General features: G+C 55.5%; 1 protein-coding gene across 9 annotated transcripts in view; it reads right to left on the reverse strand.

Annotated features, from left to right (window-relative positions):
- The window catches only part of ppargc1a (peroxisome proliferator-activated receptor gamma, coactivator 1 alpha), a 160731-nt gene that overhangs the window by 25494 nt on the left and 117320 nt on the right, over positions 1-17917 (reverse strand). For 5 of the 9 annotated variants that reach the window (XM_057026036.1, XM_057026029.1, XM_057026035.1 and 2 more), the window contains exon 2: positions 3121-3297. In XM_057026036.1, the coding sequence (XP_056882016.1) occupies positions 3121-3297 (177 nt within the window). Of the gene's footprint in view, positions 1-3120; positions 3298-4598; positions 4837-4914; positions 5181-17917 lie in introns of those variants that run through there. The other 4 variants (XM_057026032.1, XM_057026037.1, XM_057026031.1 and 1 more) reach the window with 2 other exon arrangements.

Raw genomic sequence — 17917 nt, forward strand, 5'->3', positions numbered from 1 at the left:
TCTCTCTGCCTCATCTTTCCACGAGCTGGCCTGCGGAGGCCAGAACCACCAGCCTGCAACAAACAGCACTTTGCCAGAGAACAGAGCCCACGGTGCCGCGTTGTGGAGTGGAACTGACAGACCAGCCGGCGCTCCCTGTCGCCCCGACAGCTTCCGCCGCCGCAGGTCCGACTTTGCCTCCGGTGACAGAGGGTTTCTTCCATCAGACGGCACAAAAGGACGCACCGACGTGGTTAAAGAGAGGAGGGGGAGCGGAGGACTCCTATTATACGGAGGGAATATGATAATTCCCACACCCTCTGCTGGAGTGGTGAACTGGTACGACTTTCAAATGTCAGCATAAATTTGCAAAATAAACGCAGGCAACAGGGACAATAAGGGTCTCAGCTGCCCGTGTGTGTGTGTGTGTGTGTGTGTGTGTGTGTGTGTGTGTGTGACTTCAGCCAAGTGGGCGAGGTAATCTTCAGCAACATGTCATCAAAGCTCGCTAAAGACGGCCGCCTTATCCGCCGTACTCCCAGCGAAGCGCAGAGCATCTGTCCAGAAACGTGCGCGACAAAGCGGCGTGATGAATGTCAAACGGCGCCGTGCGCCGCTCCGCAGCGCGGCCGCCGCGGGCGGCGTGCGTGCGCGGGTAATGCCGTAAGCCTTCGGATTGTGTTTTACCGCCTGCAAAGCCCGTAACCTTTTTCCGCGCGATCCGGAGCTCCGCCTCATCCATCTGTCACTTCCTGTCTGTTCCACCTGGGCGTCCTTCGAAGAACCCCTCCAAGAACTTTCAAGGTTCCGCTCAATGACTTTCCAGGAGCACGCTGAAGACGTATAGAGAGACGCTGCACGCTAGCTCAACAGGTGATGGCGTCCCCCAGCAGAACGTGACTGTCTTCTGTCCTTGTCCCCTCGTCCCCTCGTCTATCAATAGAGAACCTCCATAATCACATCCAGCGACTCTGCCGAAAACAGTCTGACAGCGCGGCCGGCGGGTCATCGCGCCTCGGCCCGGTTATCTTTGGCAGGACACTGGGAACTTGTTGGAGTGGCCCCCCCTTAACAACTGCAGCCCGAAATAGAAGGCGGGTATTCGCTGTCGGCCGGTTTGAAGAGGTGTCAAACACTGTCCCAGGAAGGCTCGCTGCTATGTGTGTGTGAGTGTGTGTGTGAGTGTGTGTGTGTGTGTGGTGTGTGTGTGTGTTCATAATTCTTCATAGTTCAGGCTGGAACAGTTTGGACAGTGGCAGTGAATAGAGGGAAAAGGCCAGCCAGAGGACAGCATGTGATATAAGTGTGTGTGCCTGACAAAACACACACTCTCACAGTCACACACACACACACACACACACAGGATCTGATGATCTGGCTCCTGACTCCACACTCACCCCACCAGTGGGTGGCGCTAACGAGGCCGCTGGCGTCAGAAAAACTGCAAAAATCTCCGTTTCTGCATGAAATGACTTATTTTTCCGTCTGTTTTTCAGAACCTGATGATTTAACGAGCGGCTCATTAGCGCCGTCGCTAACGGAAACCAGGATTTGATTATTTCCCGTCGGTTTGTTCGTTAGCTTCAGTTTGTTTGAGTGAAAACAGAAACACAGTGAAGCTTTGTCTTCCTGTCTCAGCACTCCTGAAAACGGGCTCAACGTCCAGCGGGACCATTTGGTGTTGGGGGGGGGGGGGGGACACAGCTGCATGCAGCTGCTCCCCCCCCCCCGAAAAATGTTCGGATTTGTTACGTGGACACGAAATCTAAGAGTGGACAACGTTAATGTGGGGCGCTAACAGCAACAAACACGTTCTTTAATCTTCAGCAGCTGAACGGCCGCGTCTGAAAAAGCCAATCACAGAGGGAGGGGGGGTGGGGGGGTGGGTGTGTGTGTGTGGTGTGTGTGTGGGGGGTAGTACAGCCGCAGCCTTCTGATCCTCGCCGAACTTCAAACTTTCCCCTGTCAGATTAAGCGGGATTAGCTGGGCCCTGCAACACGACCAACTGAACACTTCATGTGGCGAGCTGAAACTTTCCAAGGATGGGGGGGGGGGGGGGGGGGGCGATTGGTGGGGGGGGCGCCATAGCGCCTTATAAAATGTCCCTTCACGCGTGACGCCTGTGCCAGTGGCCGCTGGTGTGCTGAGTTCTATTGTGCTTTAAAAGGACACTGTGATGTTTTTACTCACCTCCAGAGACCAAGCTAATGCATGCTAACATACCCTAACGCACGCTAACGCACGCCAAAGCCCCCGACTGCTGATGGATTTGTAGTTTACCTGCGCTTCGGACAAACTTTGGTGCAGGTTTCCAGTCAGAAAACCACTTTAGAGCCACCGCAGGCGCGTTTCCGATCGGGCTTTTTGGGCCTTTTCACGGCTCCGACGATATAAATAGAAGCTGAAAACGACGACGGGCGAACGTGGAAAGAATTCAGAGTTATCAACTGGTGCCTGCAAGACCGCTGAGAGGGCGCAGGCGACACGTAGAGCCTGAAAACGTGAGTCTGTGGCAAGGCCACACACACACACACACACACACACACACACACCACACACACACACACACACCCCTCCTGAGGCAAGGCTCAACCGTCCAATCTCAGTCTTTCTCGTCTATCTCTGCCACTGATAAAGGCTTCAGGGGGACTTGGAAGACGGCCTCTAACACCGACGGCTTTATGGCTCTGCCCCCCCCCCCCCCCCCCCCCCCAGGTGGACTTCGTTTGAGCGACAACGGGAAGATGGTCGGAGCAAAGTTGAAAGTTTTACACTCTCGTTGGGTTTTGCAATCCGGTTTTACCAGCGTGCCGCTCTGATGTGCCGTGTGGAGGGACGCTCCGATCAAAGAGGCGTCACGGACAAAGGTCCTCCGCCGGCTTATCGGGCCTCGTCCGCCCGGGTTTTGGCCTCGGTGTTTGTCTCCGGCTGCCCGCCACATTAGCATGTTGACTGCAGCGGCTACGCTGAACACAAAAGAGTTCCCCCGAAGTTGGCAGATCACGAACGCCACCAGGAGAGCAGCGGGAACATCTCGGAGGCTCCAGAGAGCGTCGGGGGAAAAAAAGGCAACCGCTTCTCTTCTCCCACAACAAACAACGCTCCCAGAGCACGGAGGAGACGGAAGCCCGTTAGCTTACCTCGAACAGGTTGGCCTCGTTGCCATACTGAGCGGAGATGATCTCCGATTGGTCGCTGTACCACTTGAGACCGCCCAGGAAGCTGTCGGCGTCCAGGTCGCTGACGTCCAGCTCGGAGAGGTCGAGTTCGGGGAGGTCCGGGCAGAGGGGCTGGTCTTCGCCCACCAAGGCAGCACACTGGAGCACAGGACACAACAGAAGCCGTTTACATCACAACACACAGGCTGGAAAATCTGAAAATGCAGCCCCCCCCCCCCCCGAGAAGCAGCACGTGAGCGCAGCGCGCCCCCCCCCCCCCTCCCCCGCTGGGCAGTCACCAGCCACTTCTGTGTAATGGAGCCTGTGTGTGACAGCTGTCCCCACTTCCTCCCTGCACAGATCACCATCATCACCACCATCATCCTCACTGTTGCCTCTCAGGCTGGGGGGGCTGGGGGGGGGGGCACGGACATGCTGAACGCCACCGCCTGGCGCCTCTGAAGCGTCCAATCTCGTGTTTTCAGAGGGTCGGAGCAGGAAGTGGTGGATGAGGAATGGAAGAGGGGGAAAGTGCCGATTCCCTGCAGAAGAGCAGCGTGACTGCAGCTGCAGCGGCCCCCCCGGCAGCGAGATGCACCAGTAACACCAACACCGAGCCCGTCACCGACCCGGCTGCAAGAGGAGCGGGGGCGGGGGGGGGTCGGACCCCCGGGGGTGGGGGGGTCGGACCCCCGGGGGCGCGGAAGGAGGGCCGAGCCGAGCCGGCGGAGCTCAGCGGGGACTCGGCTCGGGCTTCCTCCGCTTTGACAGCACCAACGTCCGGATGTTCGAACGATCAGACCTCGGGTCAACTAATGGCACGCGCTCCAGCAGCGCGCGGCTCGTTTACGCACGAACCGCGCAAAAACGCACCGGCGTCGCCGGGAGAACGTTGGCGGAAAGGCGAGGGGGGGTCCGGGAGGACCGCTCCCCCTCTCTACCCCCCTGTGCGTTCTCAACACGCAGGTCAGGGAGCGCGGGGCGTGCGCGCGTGCGAACGCGGAGCCCCTGGATGAGAACATCCACTGAATCCGTCACTTTGCCCCCCCCACACTCTCACATTCTCCCCGCGCAGCCCGTCAACGTGCAGCCGCGTCGGGTCGAAGAAAAATCTCCACCGTGCATCGGTGTGAGGTCCGGGACGCGGATCCAAGTGGAGCCAGGACGCCAAACCGGGGGTGGGGGGGGGGCAAGGTCCCTTTGATGTGCTGGACTGTCATCACGACGGCGATGAAATGAAAATGAGGATTAAGGCGAACGGAGCAGGTTTACTGAGATGAAATGAGAACCGGGTCCCGGTGCGGAGGCTGCGCCGGAGCCGGAGCGGGAGCCGGAGCCGGAGCACACGCTCCCCCGCTCGGGGACGCTGGCACGGACGGAGCCCGGGTCCTGCTCGCGATGCTCCCGTCCGCACCTGAAAAGAACCCGCGCCGCATCGAACGCGCCAGCGGCAGAAATACCTGACTTTCAGACATTTCCGTCATTGCGAGGCGCCGGAGCGCGTCAAATCCGCGATGTCCGACAGCGCGAGCCTGTGGAGGGTCCCCGAGCCCGCACGCGCCTCGCAACTACGCCTTAAAAACCGCAGGGAGATCCCGCACTCCGCCGGGGCTTATATTCCTGTGGTGCGCGTCCCTCCGCATCCTCCGCCGGGTGTCCAGACGCGCACGACGCGCCGGCAGCGGCGGCGGCAGCGGCAGCGGCGGCAGCGCGCCGCGGTCCGTCATTCCAGGCAGGAAAAAACTCCAGAGGTTGGGAGAAGCTTCGGATGCTCACCTCTAATTCTCTCCACACCGAGTCCTGGTTACACCTGTCCCACGCCATCCAGCCCCTGAATGACGGTCCGGGATTTCGAACAAAAAAAATAAAAAAAGGGGGGAAAAGGGGGAAAAAAAAGAAGAAAAGCAAGTTTAAAAAAAAGAAGGAAATCCACACGCGCTTCCCAGTCGCACTCGCACCAGCAACTGCTGCCCCTCGCCGCGAATGAACCGAGGGCACCTGTCTTACAACTGCTTTCCATCACATGACAAAGCTATTAAAAGTAGGCAGGGGAGTGACTCCGCGCTCCACGCCGCTCCGCCGCTGACGCGCGGGCTGGGGGGCGGGGCGAGCGCGCACGCAAGCACGCACGCACGCACGCAAAGAAACCAAAAAAAAATAAAAACCCACCCCGCACCGTCGGGATCCATCTGTGCGCGGAAAAAACGCAGCATTTCTGCGCAAAACGACGCCGACAAAGTTCAATAAATAAGAACAAGCGCGTGAAAAAAGGAGGAAAACGGGGGGGGGGGGGGCGTGTCCGTCCATGACGGGACAGGTGGGGGGACCATCTGACGGGGGGGCGTGTCCGTCCATGACGGGACAGGTGGGGGGGACCACCGTGTGTCCACTGTCAACAGGACGTGTTGCGGCAACACAGGCGCCGTGTGGACACTTTCAACAGTGTGTGTGCGCGCGTGCGTGCGCGCGTGCGGGAGAGCCGACGACGTCAGAAACTACGGGAGCCCGTTAGAGCCACCTTCGCCTCGTGAGCCCGCGCCAGGTTCTGGCGCCACGTGCCCGGAGAGGCCCGGCGGGAGCAGGTGGCGCGGGCGGTGACCCCGCGGAGCCCAGATGGACCCGGCGCCGCCCCGAGGCGGTCCCGGGGAATCATGGGAGCCCGGCCCGCCGGGACTGGGAGTTCTGGCGAGTTACGCAACAACGCCGCGAAAGACGCCGGCTAGTGGAGATGCTAATCGGATTTCTCCGGAAGCTGCACGTGAGTCACATGACCCGATGTTGCCGTCACGCCACTGAGGACGCCAGACGCTAAAAATAGACACAAACGTATGGCTCCCTTTGTTCAGGCTGACCTTTGACCCCTTTGATGTTCGCCACAGCGGAATAATGCGTCGTTACGTTGACGGAAACGCGTTTATTCCAGCCGCTCACGCTCACATGACGAGAACGTGGTTCACTGACCTCGGCGCCACTTTCACGCCGGATCACGTTCAACAGCTCCTACAGATGTGTGTGTGTGGGGTGTCTGTGTGTGTGTGTGTGTGTGTGTGTGGGGGGGGGGGGTCTGTGTGTGTGTGTGGTGTGTGTGTGGGGGGGGGGGGTCTGTGTGTGTGTGTGTGTGGGTGGGGGTGTGTGTGTGTGTGTGTGTGTGTGTGGGGTGTCTGTGTGTGTGTGTGTGGTGTGGGGTGTCTGTGTGTGTGGTGTGTGTGTGTGTGCGTGTGTGTGTGTGTGTTGTGTGTGTGTGGGGTGTGTGTGTGTGTGGGTGTGTGTGTGTGTGTGTGTGCGGGGTGTCTGTGTGTGTGTGTGTGTTGTGTGTGTGTGTTGTGTGTGTGTGTGTGTGGTGTGGGGGGGGGGGTGTGTGTGTGTGTGTGTGTTGTGTGTGTGTGTGAGTGTGTGTGTGTGGGTGGGGGGGGGGGTGTGTGTGGGGGGGGGGGGCATCTATAGGGAAGAGTGTGAATCTGTTCACACCAGATGATCCTGAGGAATCGTACGGAAGAGCGAAGGACAATTGTTTGGAGATCAAAGCGTCAGAAACGGGAAAATTCCGCCACATAAAAAAGAAATGTTGTTTTTTTCTCTCTGGGATCCGACTTTAATCCCACATTTGTTTAACGTTCGGTCCCTGAACAGGGAGCGATCCTCGGCGGAGTCCGTTGTGGAGGCTGATCCAGATTATAATCTGTGTCGGAATATTCAACAGAGCGGAAGCTTCAGATCCAGCCGGGCGGGAACGTTTAAAGACTCGGAGACGGATCCTATAAAGGGAAGCTCCCGTTTCCTCTCACTCCGTCGGCCTTCTCCGGCTCCTTCTGCTATAAATTGTGTCATCAGTCCTCCGAGATCCCTGCAGCCGTGGGGGGGGGGCTGTGTGTGTGTGTGTGCGTGTGTGTGTGTGGTGTGTGTGTGCGTGTGTGTGTGTGGTGTGTGTGTGTGTGTGTGTGTGTGTGAGGGGGGGTGATTCATATCACTTTGTTGCACGTCACGACTCCCGGCTGAATCTGTCCGAGCATCTGGACACTTTTAATCCAGGATGGCTGCGTTTGTCTGAATGAAATGAGAATTAAAACGTTTATCCCTCTTTTCCCCCTCCTTTTTTCCCACTTTTCCTCTTTTTCCCCCTCTTTTTTCATTTTCCCCTCTTCCTTTTTTCCATCCTTTTCCCTCCTCTCCCCCTCTTTTCTTCCTGTTATCCCACCTTTTCCTCCCTCTTTTCCCCCTCCTTTTTTCCCACTTTTCCTCTTTTTCCCCCTCTTTTCCCCCTTTTTCCCCCTCTTTTCCCCCCTTTTTCCCCCTCTTTTCCCCCTCTTTTCCTCTCCCCCCCTTTTTTCCTTTTATCCCACCTTTTCCTCCTCTTTTTCCCCCCTTTTTTCCTTTTTCTCACTTTTCCCTCTTTTCCCCCCTCTTTTTCCCCCTCTTTTCCTCTTTTTTCCCTCCTTTCCCCCCTCTTTTTTCCTTTTATCCCACCTTTTCCTCCCTCTTTTCCCCCCTTTTTCCCTTTTTTCTCACTTTTCCCTCTTTTCCCCCCTCTTTTCCTCTTTTTCCCCCTCTTTTCCCCCCTTTTTTCCTTTTATCCCACCTTTTCCTCCTCTTTTTCCCCCCTTTTTTCCTTTTATCCCACCTTTTCCCCCTCTTTTCCCCCTCTTTTCCCCCTCTTTTCCTCTTTTTTCCCTCCTTTCCCCCCTCTTTTTTCCTTTTATCCCACCTTTTCCTCCCTCTTTTCCCCCCTCTTTTCCTCTTTTTTCCCTCCTTTCCCTCTTTTTCCCCACCGTTGCCACGACAGCGGCTGACTTTTCTGACCCGTGTTTCTAGGACATCGTGAGGGAAGCTAACGTTAGCCACGGAAGCTCAAGTGAAGCGGATCGTTGAGGAGCCGGTTCTGGTTCTGGAGGCCGTTGGGCTTCAGGCGTGAATCCCTGGACCGCGACCCGTCGCGCCTCCTCATGCTAACGAGCACTCTGGGACTTTCATGGGGAATATTTTCGGAGCGAAGGGTTTGGGGTCATCCTCAACCGGAGGAGCGGAGACTCGGAAGCGTCTGTTCTTGTTGGGAAAGGTCACGTAAAAAAGTTTATTTGGATCTGTAAACAAGGAGCAGCCTGGAAACCCGGACCTGTTCAGCCGAGCATTCACCAAACCGACAATTGCTTCATTAGCATGAGCAGCAACTCCGGAGCAACACAACAGCAGCCGCATTAAAAGTTCCGGAAAAATCCTCATAAAAATACGACAAATTAAGAATCCAATTTTACGGTTGAGCTGTGAAACAGACAAATGATTAGCTCGCGGCTACCTCGCGTATGCTACGCCGTCAAATAAGAAAATTGTGGCTAACGGCTAGCTAACAAGCGCCACAGCTAACTTATGTTTGCTCCTGATCGTTAGCATCACGACAGTGCAGCTAGCTTCTAACACGGGTTTTTCTCCACTAGCTTCCGCAGCGCTCGTTCATTTTTAGCATGAGAAACTTTCAGAACGCATTCTGTTTACGGCGGCGTGAATGTTTACGTAAAAACTAGCTCTCATCATCGCAACCGGAGCGCCTCAGAAGGGCCCAGAGCACAACAGATGCTACCTGGTTTTGAAATAGCGTGGCGGCGCGGTTGGATACCTTGACGGCGCAGAGTCCTTATAAATACTCTTAGCACTGGAGGAGCGCCAGGGAAGAATTAGGTCAGCTGAAGTGCAGCGCGCCTGGTGGAACGCCACGATAAAACAGTGCTGGGGGAGGAGGCGGCGGCGGCGGCGCACAGGTAGAAATTTCTGGAACGGCACAACCAGTTTCTGTTTTTCCTTTTGTATCACGGAAACAGGAGCAGAAACACAACACCCCTGAGTCCAGACTGCAGTCTAATTATTCCAAGCAACGGGAAGAGAAGGAGCGCTGGAAAACGCACGCCAAATGCAGTTTTCCTTTTTTTTTTCCCCTCAGCCTGCATACGGGAGCGCGACCACGAACCTGGAAAAATCCTTACGGCACAATAAAACTGATTTTATCGTCCTCGTTTTTCCATTTACAGTCAGATTCCTGATACAGCCTCTCTGCTACAAACACAGCGAGCATGAAGCTAACGGGTCCCGCGATAAGACGCGCGTCCTTAAATACTGACCTTAAGGCTAATGGGTCAAAGGTCACCATACTGCACAGAGACTCACGTAACGCTGACGCTAGCAGGCTGGTATCGAAGAGGTTAAACCAGGTTCTGATACTTTGCAGCATCAACAGTTGGGAGCTAAAGCTAATCATGCCTTGTTCCCTCGTTCATGCTAACAGATGAATGCTAAGCCTAAATGTTACGCATGATTACATCACAATGCCTGACGAAGGCTAAAGCTAAGTGAGATGATGATGTCCTGCCCCTAGAATGTGGCTTTTCCTACTTCCTGTAACAACTCAGCTTTTCAGGAAGTTTGAATTCGACATCGCACCATTCTCGTTCCATGCTAATGAGAGTCGTGCTAATGTGCTAATGGCTAATGCCACTAAAAACTAAAAGGGTCATTACATCACTGTTCTCTGTGCTATGCTAACAAGCTGCAATTCATGCCAATCGGTCCGACGTCACACTGTCATGTCAAGAGTTCCAGGCTACAGCAGTGTAGCATGCTACAGCAGTGTAGCATGCTAGCAGCCCACGGATGAGTCATGAAAAAACTGGATTCTTTCATGCCGCCAGCATATGGGCGTCCAACCACCAGCCTGAAAAATCCTTACAGCACAAGAAAAGTGAGCGGATCATCACCTTTTTCCCCTTACAGGGTGCATTCATACAACGCTACAAAGGGAGCAAGTGCTGCTGGGAAAGTGGCGTCCGCCCTCACCCGGCTGCGATGCTATCGCACGTACGTGTTTACCGAGACGTCGCGACTAAAACGCCCTCGCTGACCCCCAAAAAAGAGCCGCTATGGGTGGATGCTAATAGGGAGAAGGCTACGCTGATGCTAAGGAAGCGACGATCCCGTCACCTCCTCCCTCCACGTTGTGTGTTAGCGGCGCGGCGTTAGTGGCGCGGCGTTCCCACCGGGACCGCCATCGCTGCCACAATAAACAGGATTAATCAGCGCTGGCGTTGGGCACTTTGGTCCAGACGATGCATGTAATTAAGAAATAATTGGCATGTCATCTGTACACGAGGAATTATGACACATGCTACCCGGACGCAGCCGCCGCGGCGCCGCGTCCTCGAAGGCTCCCGCTCGCCTCCACGCCGCCGCCGAGCTCCTCGCCCTGCAAACACTGTAATTCACTCACCGTGTTTATTTATTTACATGCTAACTCGCTTAAACACTAATTTTCTAACTTATTCATTCATTTACACGTTAACCCACTTACTTCGGCTCGCGCTCGCCGACTTATTCATTTAGCCACATCCGGGATGACACGCTTGGTCTTCGTTTACGCCCGCAGGAAGTGGCTCCTGCCCCCCCCCCCCACAACAAAAGGGGGCGGCTCCGGATTCCAGGAGATGGCCGAGAGGCCCTCGGTGTTTCGGGCCTTATCGCTCCTTGTAAACGCGGAGCTTCGGGATAAAAGCGCGGCCTCGTTCCCGAGGTGAGGAAGATGATGCGAAGAACACGCTTGACCTTTGACCTTTGTGTTTCCAGAGCAGGAATTCACCGGTGCAGCTTCGGCGCCTTTTCTTTGTTTTTAATGTGGCCTTCGTTTCAGGAAGAGGCCATAAATTCTCTTAGTTGAGCAGCAAAGGCTAAAGCTATGGCTAAAGCTATGGCTAAAGCTAACACATGCCAACATGATGGGAGGAGGCGAAGAGCAATGGTGCGACTATAATTTATAATAAAAGCAACACATCCCACACTCTGATGCTAATACGTAACTGCTAATATCACGACGAGGCTAAAATCGACAGCGCTCAGGATGTTTAAAGCTAACTTGAACCGTTGCTTAGATGTTGACACAAAAGCTTAAAATGAATGTGAGGCTAACAGGCTACTGAGAAAACAAACATGTTTAATGGAAACAAAGTCTGGATGCCTGGCTAACGCACGGGGCAAAAAGGCACCAGGCTATGCTAGGCGCGGCTAAGCGATCGCGCTATCGTTGTTGTACCTGTGTGGAATTTTCCTCTGTTGTCCGACTGCCAGGGAGAAATTGCTCAACCCACGGAGAAAATCTTCCACCGCACTTCCAAAGGTGCTACGGTTAGCATCGGCTTTTATTGCACCAACACGCGTGTTGACACAGGCTGTGATAGCAGATATTTAACCCGACAACGGCTTTATTGCCCCGTGTGACCCAGAACATTTTTACTGCCGATCGCTCCAATCTCGTCTTTCATCTGGCCGAATATCAGCGCGACGACCTCGCCGCTGGAGCTAGCCGCTGGAGCTAGCCACTGGAGCTAGCCGCTGGAGCTAGCCGCGCTGAAACGCTCGCTAATACGCTCGCTAATACGTCGCAACGCCTGGAAGTTGCCCGGCAGACATGAAAGAATTAAAGATCACAGCCAAAGTGCAACCAGGCAGAAAGATCAAAGCAAAACTTCCGACCACAACACCAACTTTTCCAGCTAACAGACGTCGTCGGCGTTCCTCTTCTGCAGGTGAACAGCAGGAAGGACCTCATTGGACGATCTCCCATCCCATAATTAATGACGGAGCGGCTTTAATTACCCCGCGCAGCCCAACGACGCCGCAGCTTTTGTTTATTGAGCCCCGCTGACGCCATATTAGCAAAGTTGCGCTAATGATGGAGGTATTTTACTTAATAGCATTTTTATTACTCCCGCTAAGAATGAAGCAATTAATTAACAACGGGAGGATGAAGTTCCTCTCCTGTAATGGCCCCGCCAACACAGGACATCATTACCCATCCGCACCACCGTTCATCACAACGGGCGGAGCGGCGACGATCGGAGCGCCCGGAGAAGTTCGAAATCCTGAAAGAGGATAAATGCGGAAAAACCGCCGGAGGAGGAGGTGACGGGAGGAGAGGAGAGACGTGTTCGGAGCTCCGGATGGACGCAGGTGAACGAGGAGGGAGGAATCCCGCAGTTAAAGCTCACCTGGCAGGAAAGAACGGGAAAAGACGGGAAGGACGGAGAGAAGAGGGAGGTGGGAGTTCTCCGGACGGAGCAGGTGGAGGCGAACAGAGGCTGCTGGGAAATATAATCCCCAACACACACGCAACAAAAAGAGAGAGATTAAAGCATTAATCCTGCCGGAGGGAAAAAGATCCAGGAATAATTCAGAGGAATGTTTGGGGTTCCCCTATATATGTAAACGAGTATAAGGGTGTGTGTGTGTGTGTGTTGATGCTAAATACTGACATTCTGGCTGGTCCCCACAAGTACAGTAGAATGTTGGGGGGTCAAGGTGTGGTTGATGGGGTTGATGTTATACTTGGGTCCGCAAGGTCAGAGGTCAAGGTCAGGGTCAGAGGTTTAGCTGTGATGGTCAGGGACTGAGGAATGACTATAAAAAGATGTGTGTGTGTGTGTGTGTGTGTGTGGTGTGTGTGTGTGTGTGTGTGTGATGCGTTCAGGTCCCTAATCCCAGCAGGAGGAACCTGATTTTACTCTGATGAATCTGATTCCTTCACATTCCATCAGATCCTCGTGTGCAGGCGTCACTTCCGGCAACACCGCGGATCCCGGGAATGCCGGGTAACATGTTAGCATCAATGCTAACAAACTGCAGACTGCAACTCCGTCCCAGAGTTGTGGGAGTTTGATGCGAGGTGGACGTGTGGTCATGTGGTCCGTCATGACATCATAGGAACACGGTGTGTGTGTGTGTGTGGGGGGGGGGGGTGCTAACACTCTCAGTTGTAACCCGAGTAGGTTAGCGAGGGGGCGCTCACATGTGCACGCTCCTGAAGTCAAAGGGATGGACGGAATAGTTGACACGGGCCCATCGTTGTGTCCCGTTCCTCGGATCTAAAGCGGGAACAGGCTTTAAACACTCCTGCAGTTGTCCCGTCCGGCCCGGCAACAACCGCTCCGGAGCGCCGCCAATGGGAACCGGAGCGTCGCTCCCGGACACGTTCACCAGCCAATCACAGCCCGGCTCCTCAGCTGCCACCTCAGGGGGCCTGAACCGCACCAGGGACCCGACGGGGGTCGACACACCCCTCAACTTTGGATCTGTACGTTTGTTACCATGGTTACCGAGCAGTTTGCAACCGCAGTCGTGAGGAGGACGCAACGAATCCGTCAACATTCCGTCACCTCGCCATAATTACCCCCAGGTGACCGGACGGGGCCGAAACAGGAAACAGGAAACAGGACGGGGCCGTTAGCCGTTAGCCGCCGCGTGCTAACGCGCAGCGTCTCATCAGGAGGCGGCCACATGGACGGGAAGATAAATGGCGTTCTCTATATGCATGAGAGCGGCGGCGCTGCCGAGCGCCAGATAAGGGGGCGACGCCGCCCGCCGTTGTTTACAAGGTTCCCTTTTATGGATTTTATTTATAGCGGATCGCGACCTTGAATGAGATTAGCGAGTCAATAACAGGAAAAATTCACAAATTCAAGTTGCGTCCGCGGATAAGACGGCGCCGGCGAATTGCCTCCTAATGAACACTTCCCGGGGATAACGAGACGAGGACGCGTGGTGTTTAACAGTCACTGTAAAGTGGCGATACTGTATAATGACCAACGGCGGCGTGATTTTAATGGCCGCCGCCGCCGCCGCCGCGCGCTAATTTGAAAATGATTAGTTCGCCGTCCCCTCGTCTTTCCCCGGCAGAAATGTGAGCCATCAAATCTGGGGGCGGCGAGCGTGATAGCGCCGCGGGATAATTGAAGTGGGCAACGAGGGCCGACGTTCCAGGGAATCATCGAGATACCGTTGCCCCCCCCCCCCCCGCTGACATTTCAACGGATCGTCTGCTTCCAGCACGCAAACATGACGGAAGGCGGGAAAAGACTCAGGGCCGGAAAACTCTCCCGGCGTCATGCTAACGGTGCGTCTGGGATATCCGTGAAGGCTCCAGTAGTTTTCCCAGTGTTTGGGCCGGAAGATTCCGGTTCAGGTTGGGAGCTTCTTGGCCTGCAGAGTCTGGGAGCGTCGTTCAGAACCAGCGGTAAAGAACTAGTCCGGATCCGGATTCTGCTGATAAAGGTGGCGTTTGGTTACTGGGACTGGGACGCTTCCGGGCTCTCCCAAACAAGGTGTAAAATTCCACAGAAACAAAAGATTTCAGGGCTCAAATGTGCCGATTTACAGGTTCTAAACCCGGGAATGGAAGTCTGGAAGTTTGTGCCGGGGAGGAACATAATGGCCTCATCTTCCCGGCCTCCAGCAGCTCCTCGGAGGCTGCCAGACCCAAACAAACCTGCTTCCAGGTTGGCCGAGCCCAGACCGGGGCTGCACGGACCGGCTCCTCGCCGCGGCGCCCGTGAATGGACTCGCCGATCCTGATCTCTTCTTTTTTGTGCCGGCGCTCTTTGTCTCCATTGTGAAGCGTCGCAGAGCGAGAGAGAGCGAGCGGGAAGAAGAGAAAGCGGCCCGACCGGAGCTCAGTCAATTATCTCCCAGGTGTTTGACTGAAGCGATTGTAAGCGATCGCGGCCGTTCCCACGAGCCGGAATTAACCAGGAACAAAACCCGATTCAGCAGAAGTGAAGAAACAGCACTTTTGAATAAAAACCAGGCGCAGAATGCAGCAAAAAAGACTCATTGCGGAAGATAAAGTCCAATCCTGCCCCCCACCCCCACCCCCACCCCCCCGCCACCATTCCGATCATAAAACTCCGTCTTTTAGACAAACGCAGGGCTGGAATTGTGTCTGTGCTGCTTCCAGTCCCTCATTGTGTGGAGGTTAATTACTGGCGAGCCGTGAGAAAATGACATTCTCAAACCGGAGCCTCACGATCGCCCCCCCCCCCCCCCCCCGTCCAGGAATGAGCGGCCTTCCTACGGGACCGCTGGGAAACGGCGGGTCTGGACTTCCTCCAGATCAGGTAACCGCTTCCTTTCCCAGGAGCCAAACTCCGCTACCCTCACAAGGATGAACTTGTAGCCGCCTCCGAATGCTAGCGCTGCTGCTTTATGTGGGCTCTGGCGTTACCACGGCAACAACGATGACGTTTATGTGGCGGCATCGGGGTGAGCTAGGCTACCGTGGTTGGGCTAGCCGCTAGTACAAACGCTTCACACCGCAGTTCTGCTGCAGCGCTACTTTTCTGATATAAATAAATATCGCTGTAATGCATAATGTCGGCTAGCTACGGACGAGCTACAGACCAGCTACGGACGAGCTACGGCTGAGCTACAGGGTAGCTACGGACGAGCTACAGACCAGCTACGGACGAGCTACGGCTGAGCTACAGGGTAGCTACGGACGAGCTACGGACAACGGGGTCGGAATCACGGTGTCAAACGTCTGGTTGGAACATCTGCAACCCTCTTCGGTCGTTCTCAACCACTTTTACATCTATGCTAACGGCATCTTTTTAAAACGTAAAATCGTTGTTAGCTTAGCATTTCAGTTGAGTTCGCTTTTTATGTTTCTCCAAATGAACCCACGGAACTTCAAAAACACATTTCTTTCCCTCAGCTAGCGGCTAAAGGAGGCGTTTATCTTTGTTTCCCTTTGATGTCCAGCGGACCGCCGTTTTCTGTTGACTCAGTCCTGAATTTCCGTCTTTTTCCTCTTCTGCCCGGGAGAATTCAGTCATGCTGAAGGACGGCATGAATATTGCGAAAACTGACATTTGGAGATGGGGGGGGGGGGGGGGGGGGCACAACCCGCGGTGATGTGGTTCCAATTTAAGCTAGCTGCCGCACATTCCTCCGGTCAATTCTTAACCGTGAAGCAATGGTTAACCGGGAGTCGCGCGGCCTCGTGAGGAGTTAGCGGTTTACGACGGCTGCCCACGTAATGATTGTGCGCTGGAATTTTATTTACTCTGGTTTTCCACATGAGACGTGGTGTCAAACGTGCTTTGCCTCTCCTGCTCGGCACGCCGGCTCACACGCATCAGGTCCGATAAACATGAATCCCAGAGGGAAGCGGTCCGCGGATCAGATCGGCAGGGCCGGAGGTGCCAAACTGGCTGGGAGAGTCGTCCGGCAACGGCGCGGGGAAGCTAGCAGCTTTAGCCTGTGAGGAGCACTTAAAGGCTTCCTGGGGGCCCGGATCCACCGGGCTCCAGAACCACCAGAAAGTGTCAGGATTCGTGAGGGACTCCGTGTTCCGGCCGCTCCATTCTGGACCGACTCTTCTGGGGGGGGGGGTGCTCAGGATAAACTTCCTGGAGGGGCCGCGTCACTGCTTCCTCCTCCGAGGTGGTCCGACACCAGGCTGAGCTGGACCTGAAGGAGGATGAAAGGTCCAGTTGTCCCAGTTTACCCCCCTAAATGCCCAGTTTGATGATGGAGTGTGACTTCCTGTGAGGGACAACCCCCCCATCAGCCCCCCACAGATGTCCCGTCTGCAGCCAAGCACAGAGGGGGTTAATGACTGGTTATACTGGGACAGAGGGGGTACATCCCCCTTTCCTCCTCCTCCTCCTCCTCCTCCTCCTCCCCCCTCCCCCCCCCCTTTTATTGAGTGTCACGCCGGCCGATAATCACAGTTTCCTCTTTATCGCCTCTTCACACCAGGATCATTAATTAGGCCGAGCAGCGGCTTGTTTACATGTGGCTCGGCCAATCAGCTGGAGCCGGTGGGGAGTGGGCGTGGCTTATCTGCTCAGCCAATAGCAACCGCAGCAGGGAGACGGATGGCGAGTGAGGCCTCGTGTCTTTGGCGGAGCAGCGAGAGCCCTCGGAGACGCCGCACCGCCGTCCTGTTGAGGAGGACACGATGTCTGCCCCCCCCACCCCAGCAGGGGTCAGGCTGAGGGGGCAGGGTCTGCCCGCCCCCAGCAGTGGTGGCTATATTATTGTTAAAAACTCCAATATTTGCACGTGGCATCAGCAGACAGCAAATATTAGCCAAAATGTTGTGGGGGGATTTTGTTAATTGATGCCGTCCTCTTCGCCTTTTAATCCCATAATCCTCGGCTGGATCTAACTTTAATACGTTGATTTTCTAATTCCTGACGCTCCTGCAGCCGAAAGCGGGAGGGATCGCATCTGATCCCCGCTTTGTCCGCTCCCCGAATATCCCGCTGCAAGTCTGGCGTTCCGGGAGGAGGCAGGGGACTATTTGTCGGAGCTGGTTATTCCGCTCGGCGGATCCCATCAGGCGGGCGGTGACACGGCTCGTCCGAGGCCACGTCCCGCCTGAGCGTGTCTCGTCTCCTCACATTCCGTCGGCGTCCCCGGAGAAGCCGCTTACATGCAGTCAGACGGCGGCGGCGGCGGCGCCCCGTTCGGTCACGGCTCTGTCTGGAATATTCAACCAAATTTCTCTTTTTTGTTTGCTTTGTCTTTCAAATGAAAATGACGCTAAGGTAGTGGCTAAATCTCCCGTTTCCCTCCAACAGCACAAGCTAGCAGGAGCCATCGCGGTGGCAGAAGCTCCTCCCACACCGCACCTGACCTTTTGCAGCCTGTAGCTGGTGGAAACGTCCCCCCCCCCCCCCCCGAGAGTGCCGGGACTTCGACCCCGGTCGGCGGCGTGGAGCTCATCTGTTTGTTCTGTCTGTGGAGCCTCTCGGGGAGCGCGGCGGCGAGCGCCGCGGACCGGAGGAGGAGCCTGCAAACACGAGCGCGGCGGCGACATGACAGCTAACACGGCGCTTCGTCCAACCCGCATTTGTGTATTTTTGTCTTCTGCTCCTGTTTATACTCGACACCAACAGTGGAACTCTCGCATGCTAGCCGCGGCGTTGCTAATGCTCACGCCTCGCCGCCCCCCCCCCCGCCTCTC

The sequence above is a fragment of the Takifugu flavidus genome, chromosome 3 (genome assembly GCF_003711565.1).
Source record: "Takifugu flavidus isolate HTHZ2018 chromosome 3, ASM371156v2, whole genome shotgun sequence".
Taxonomy (NCBI): domain Eukaryota; kingdom Metazoa; phylum Chordata; class Actinopteri; order Tetraodontiformes; family Tetraodontidae; genus Takifugu; species Takifugu flavidus.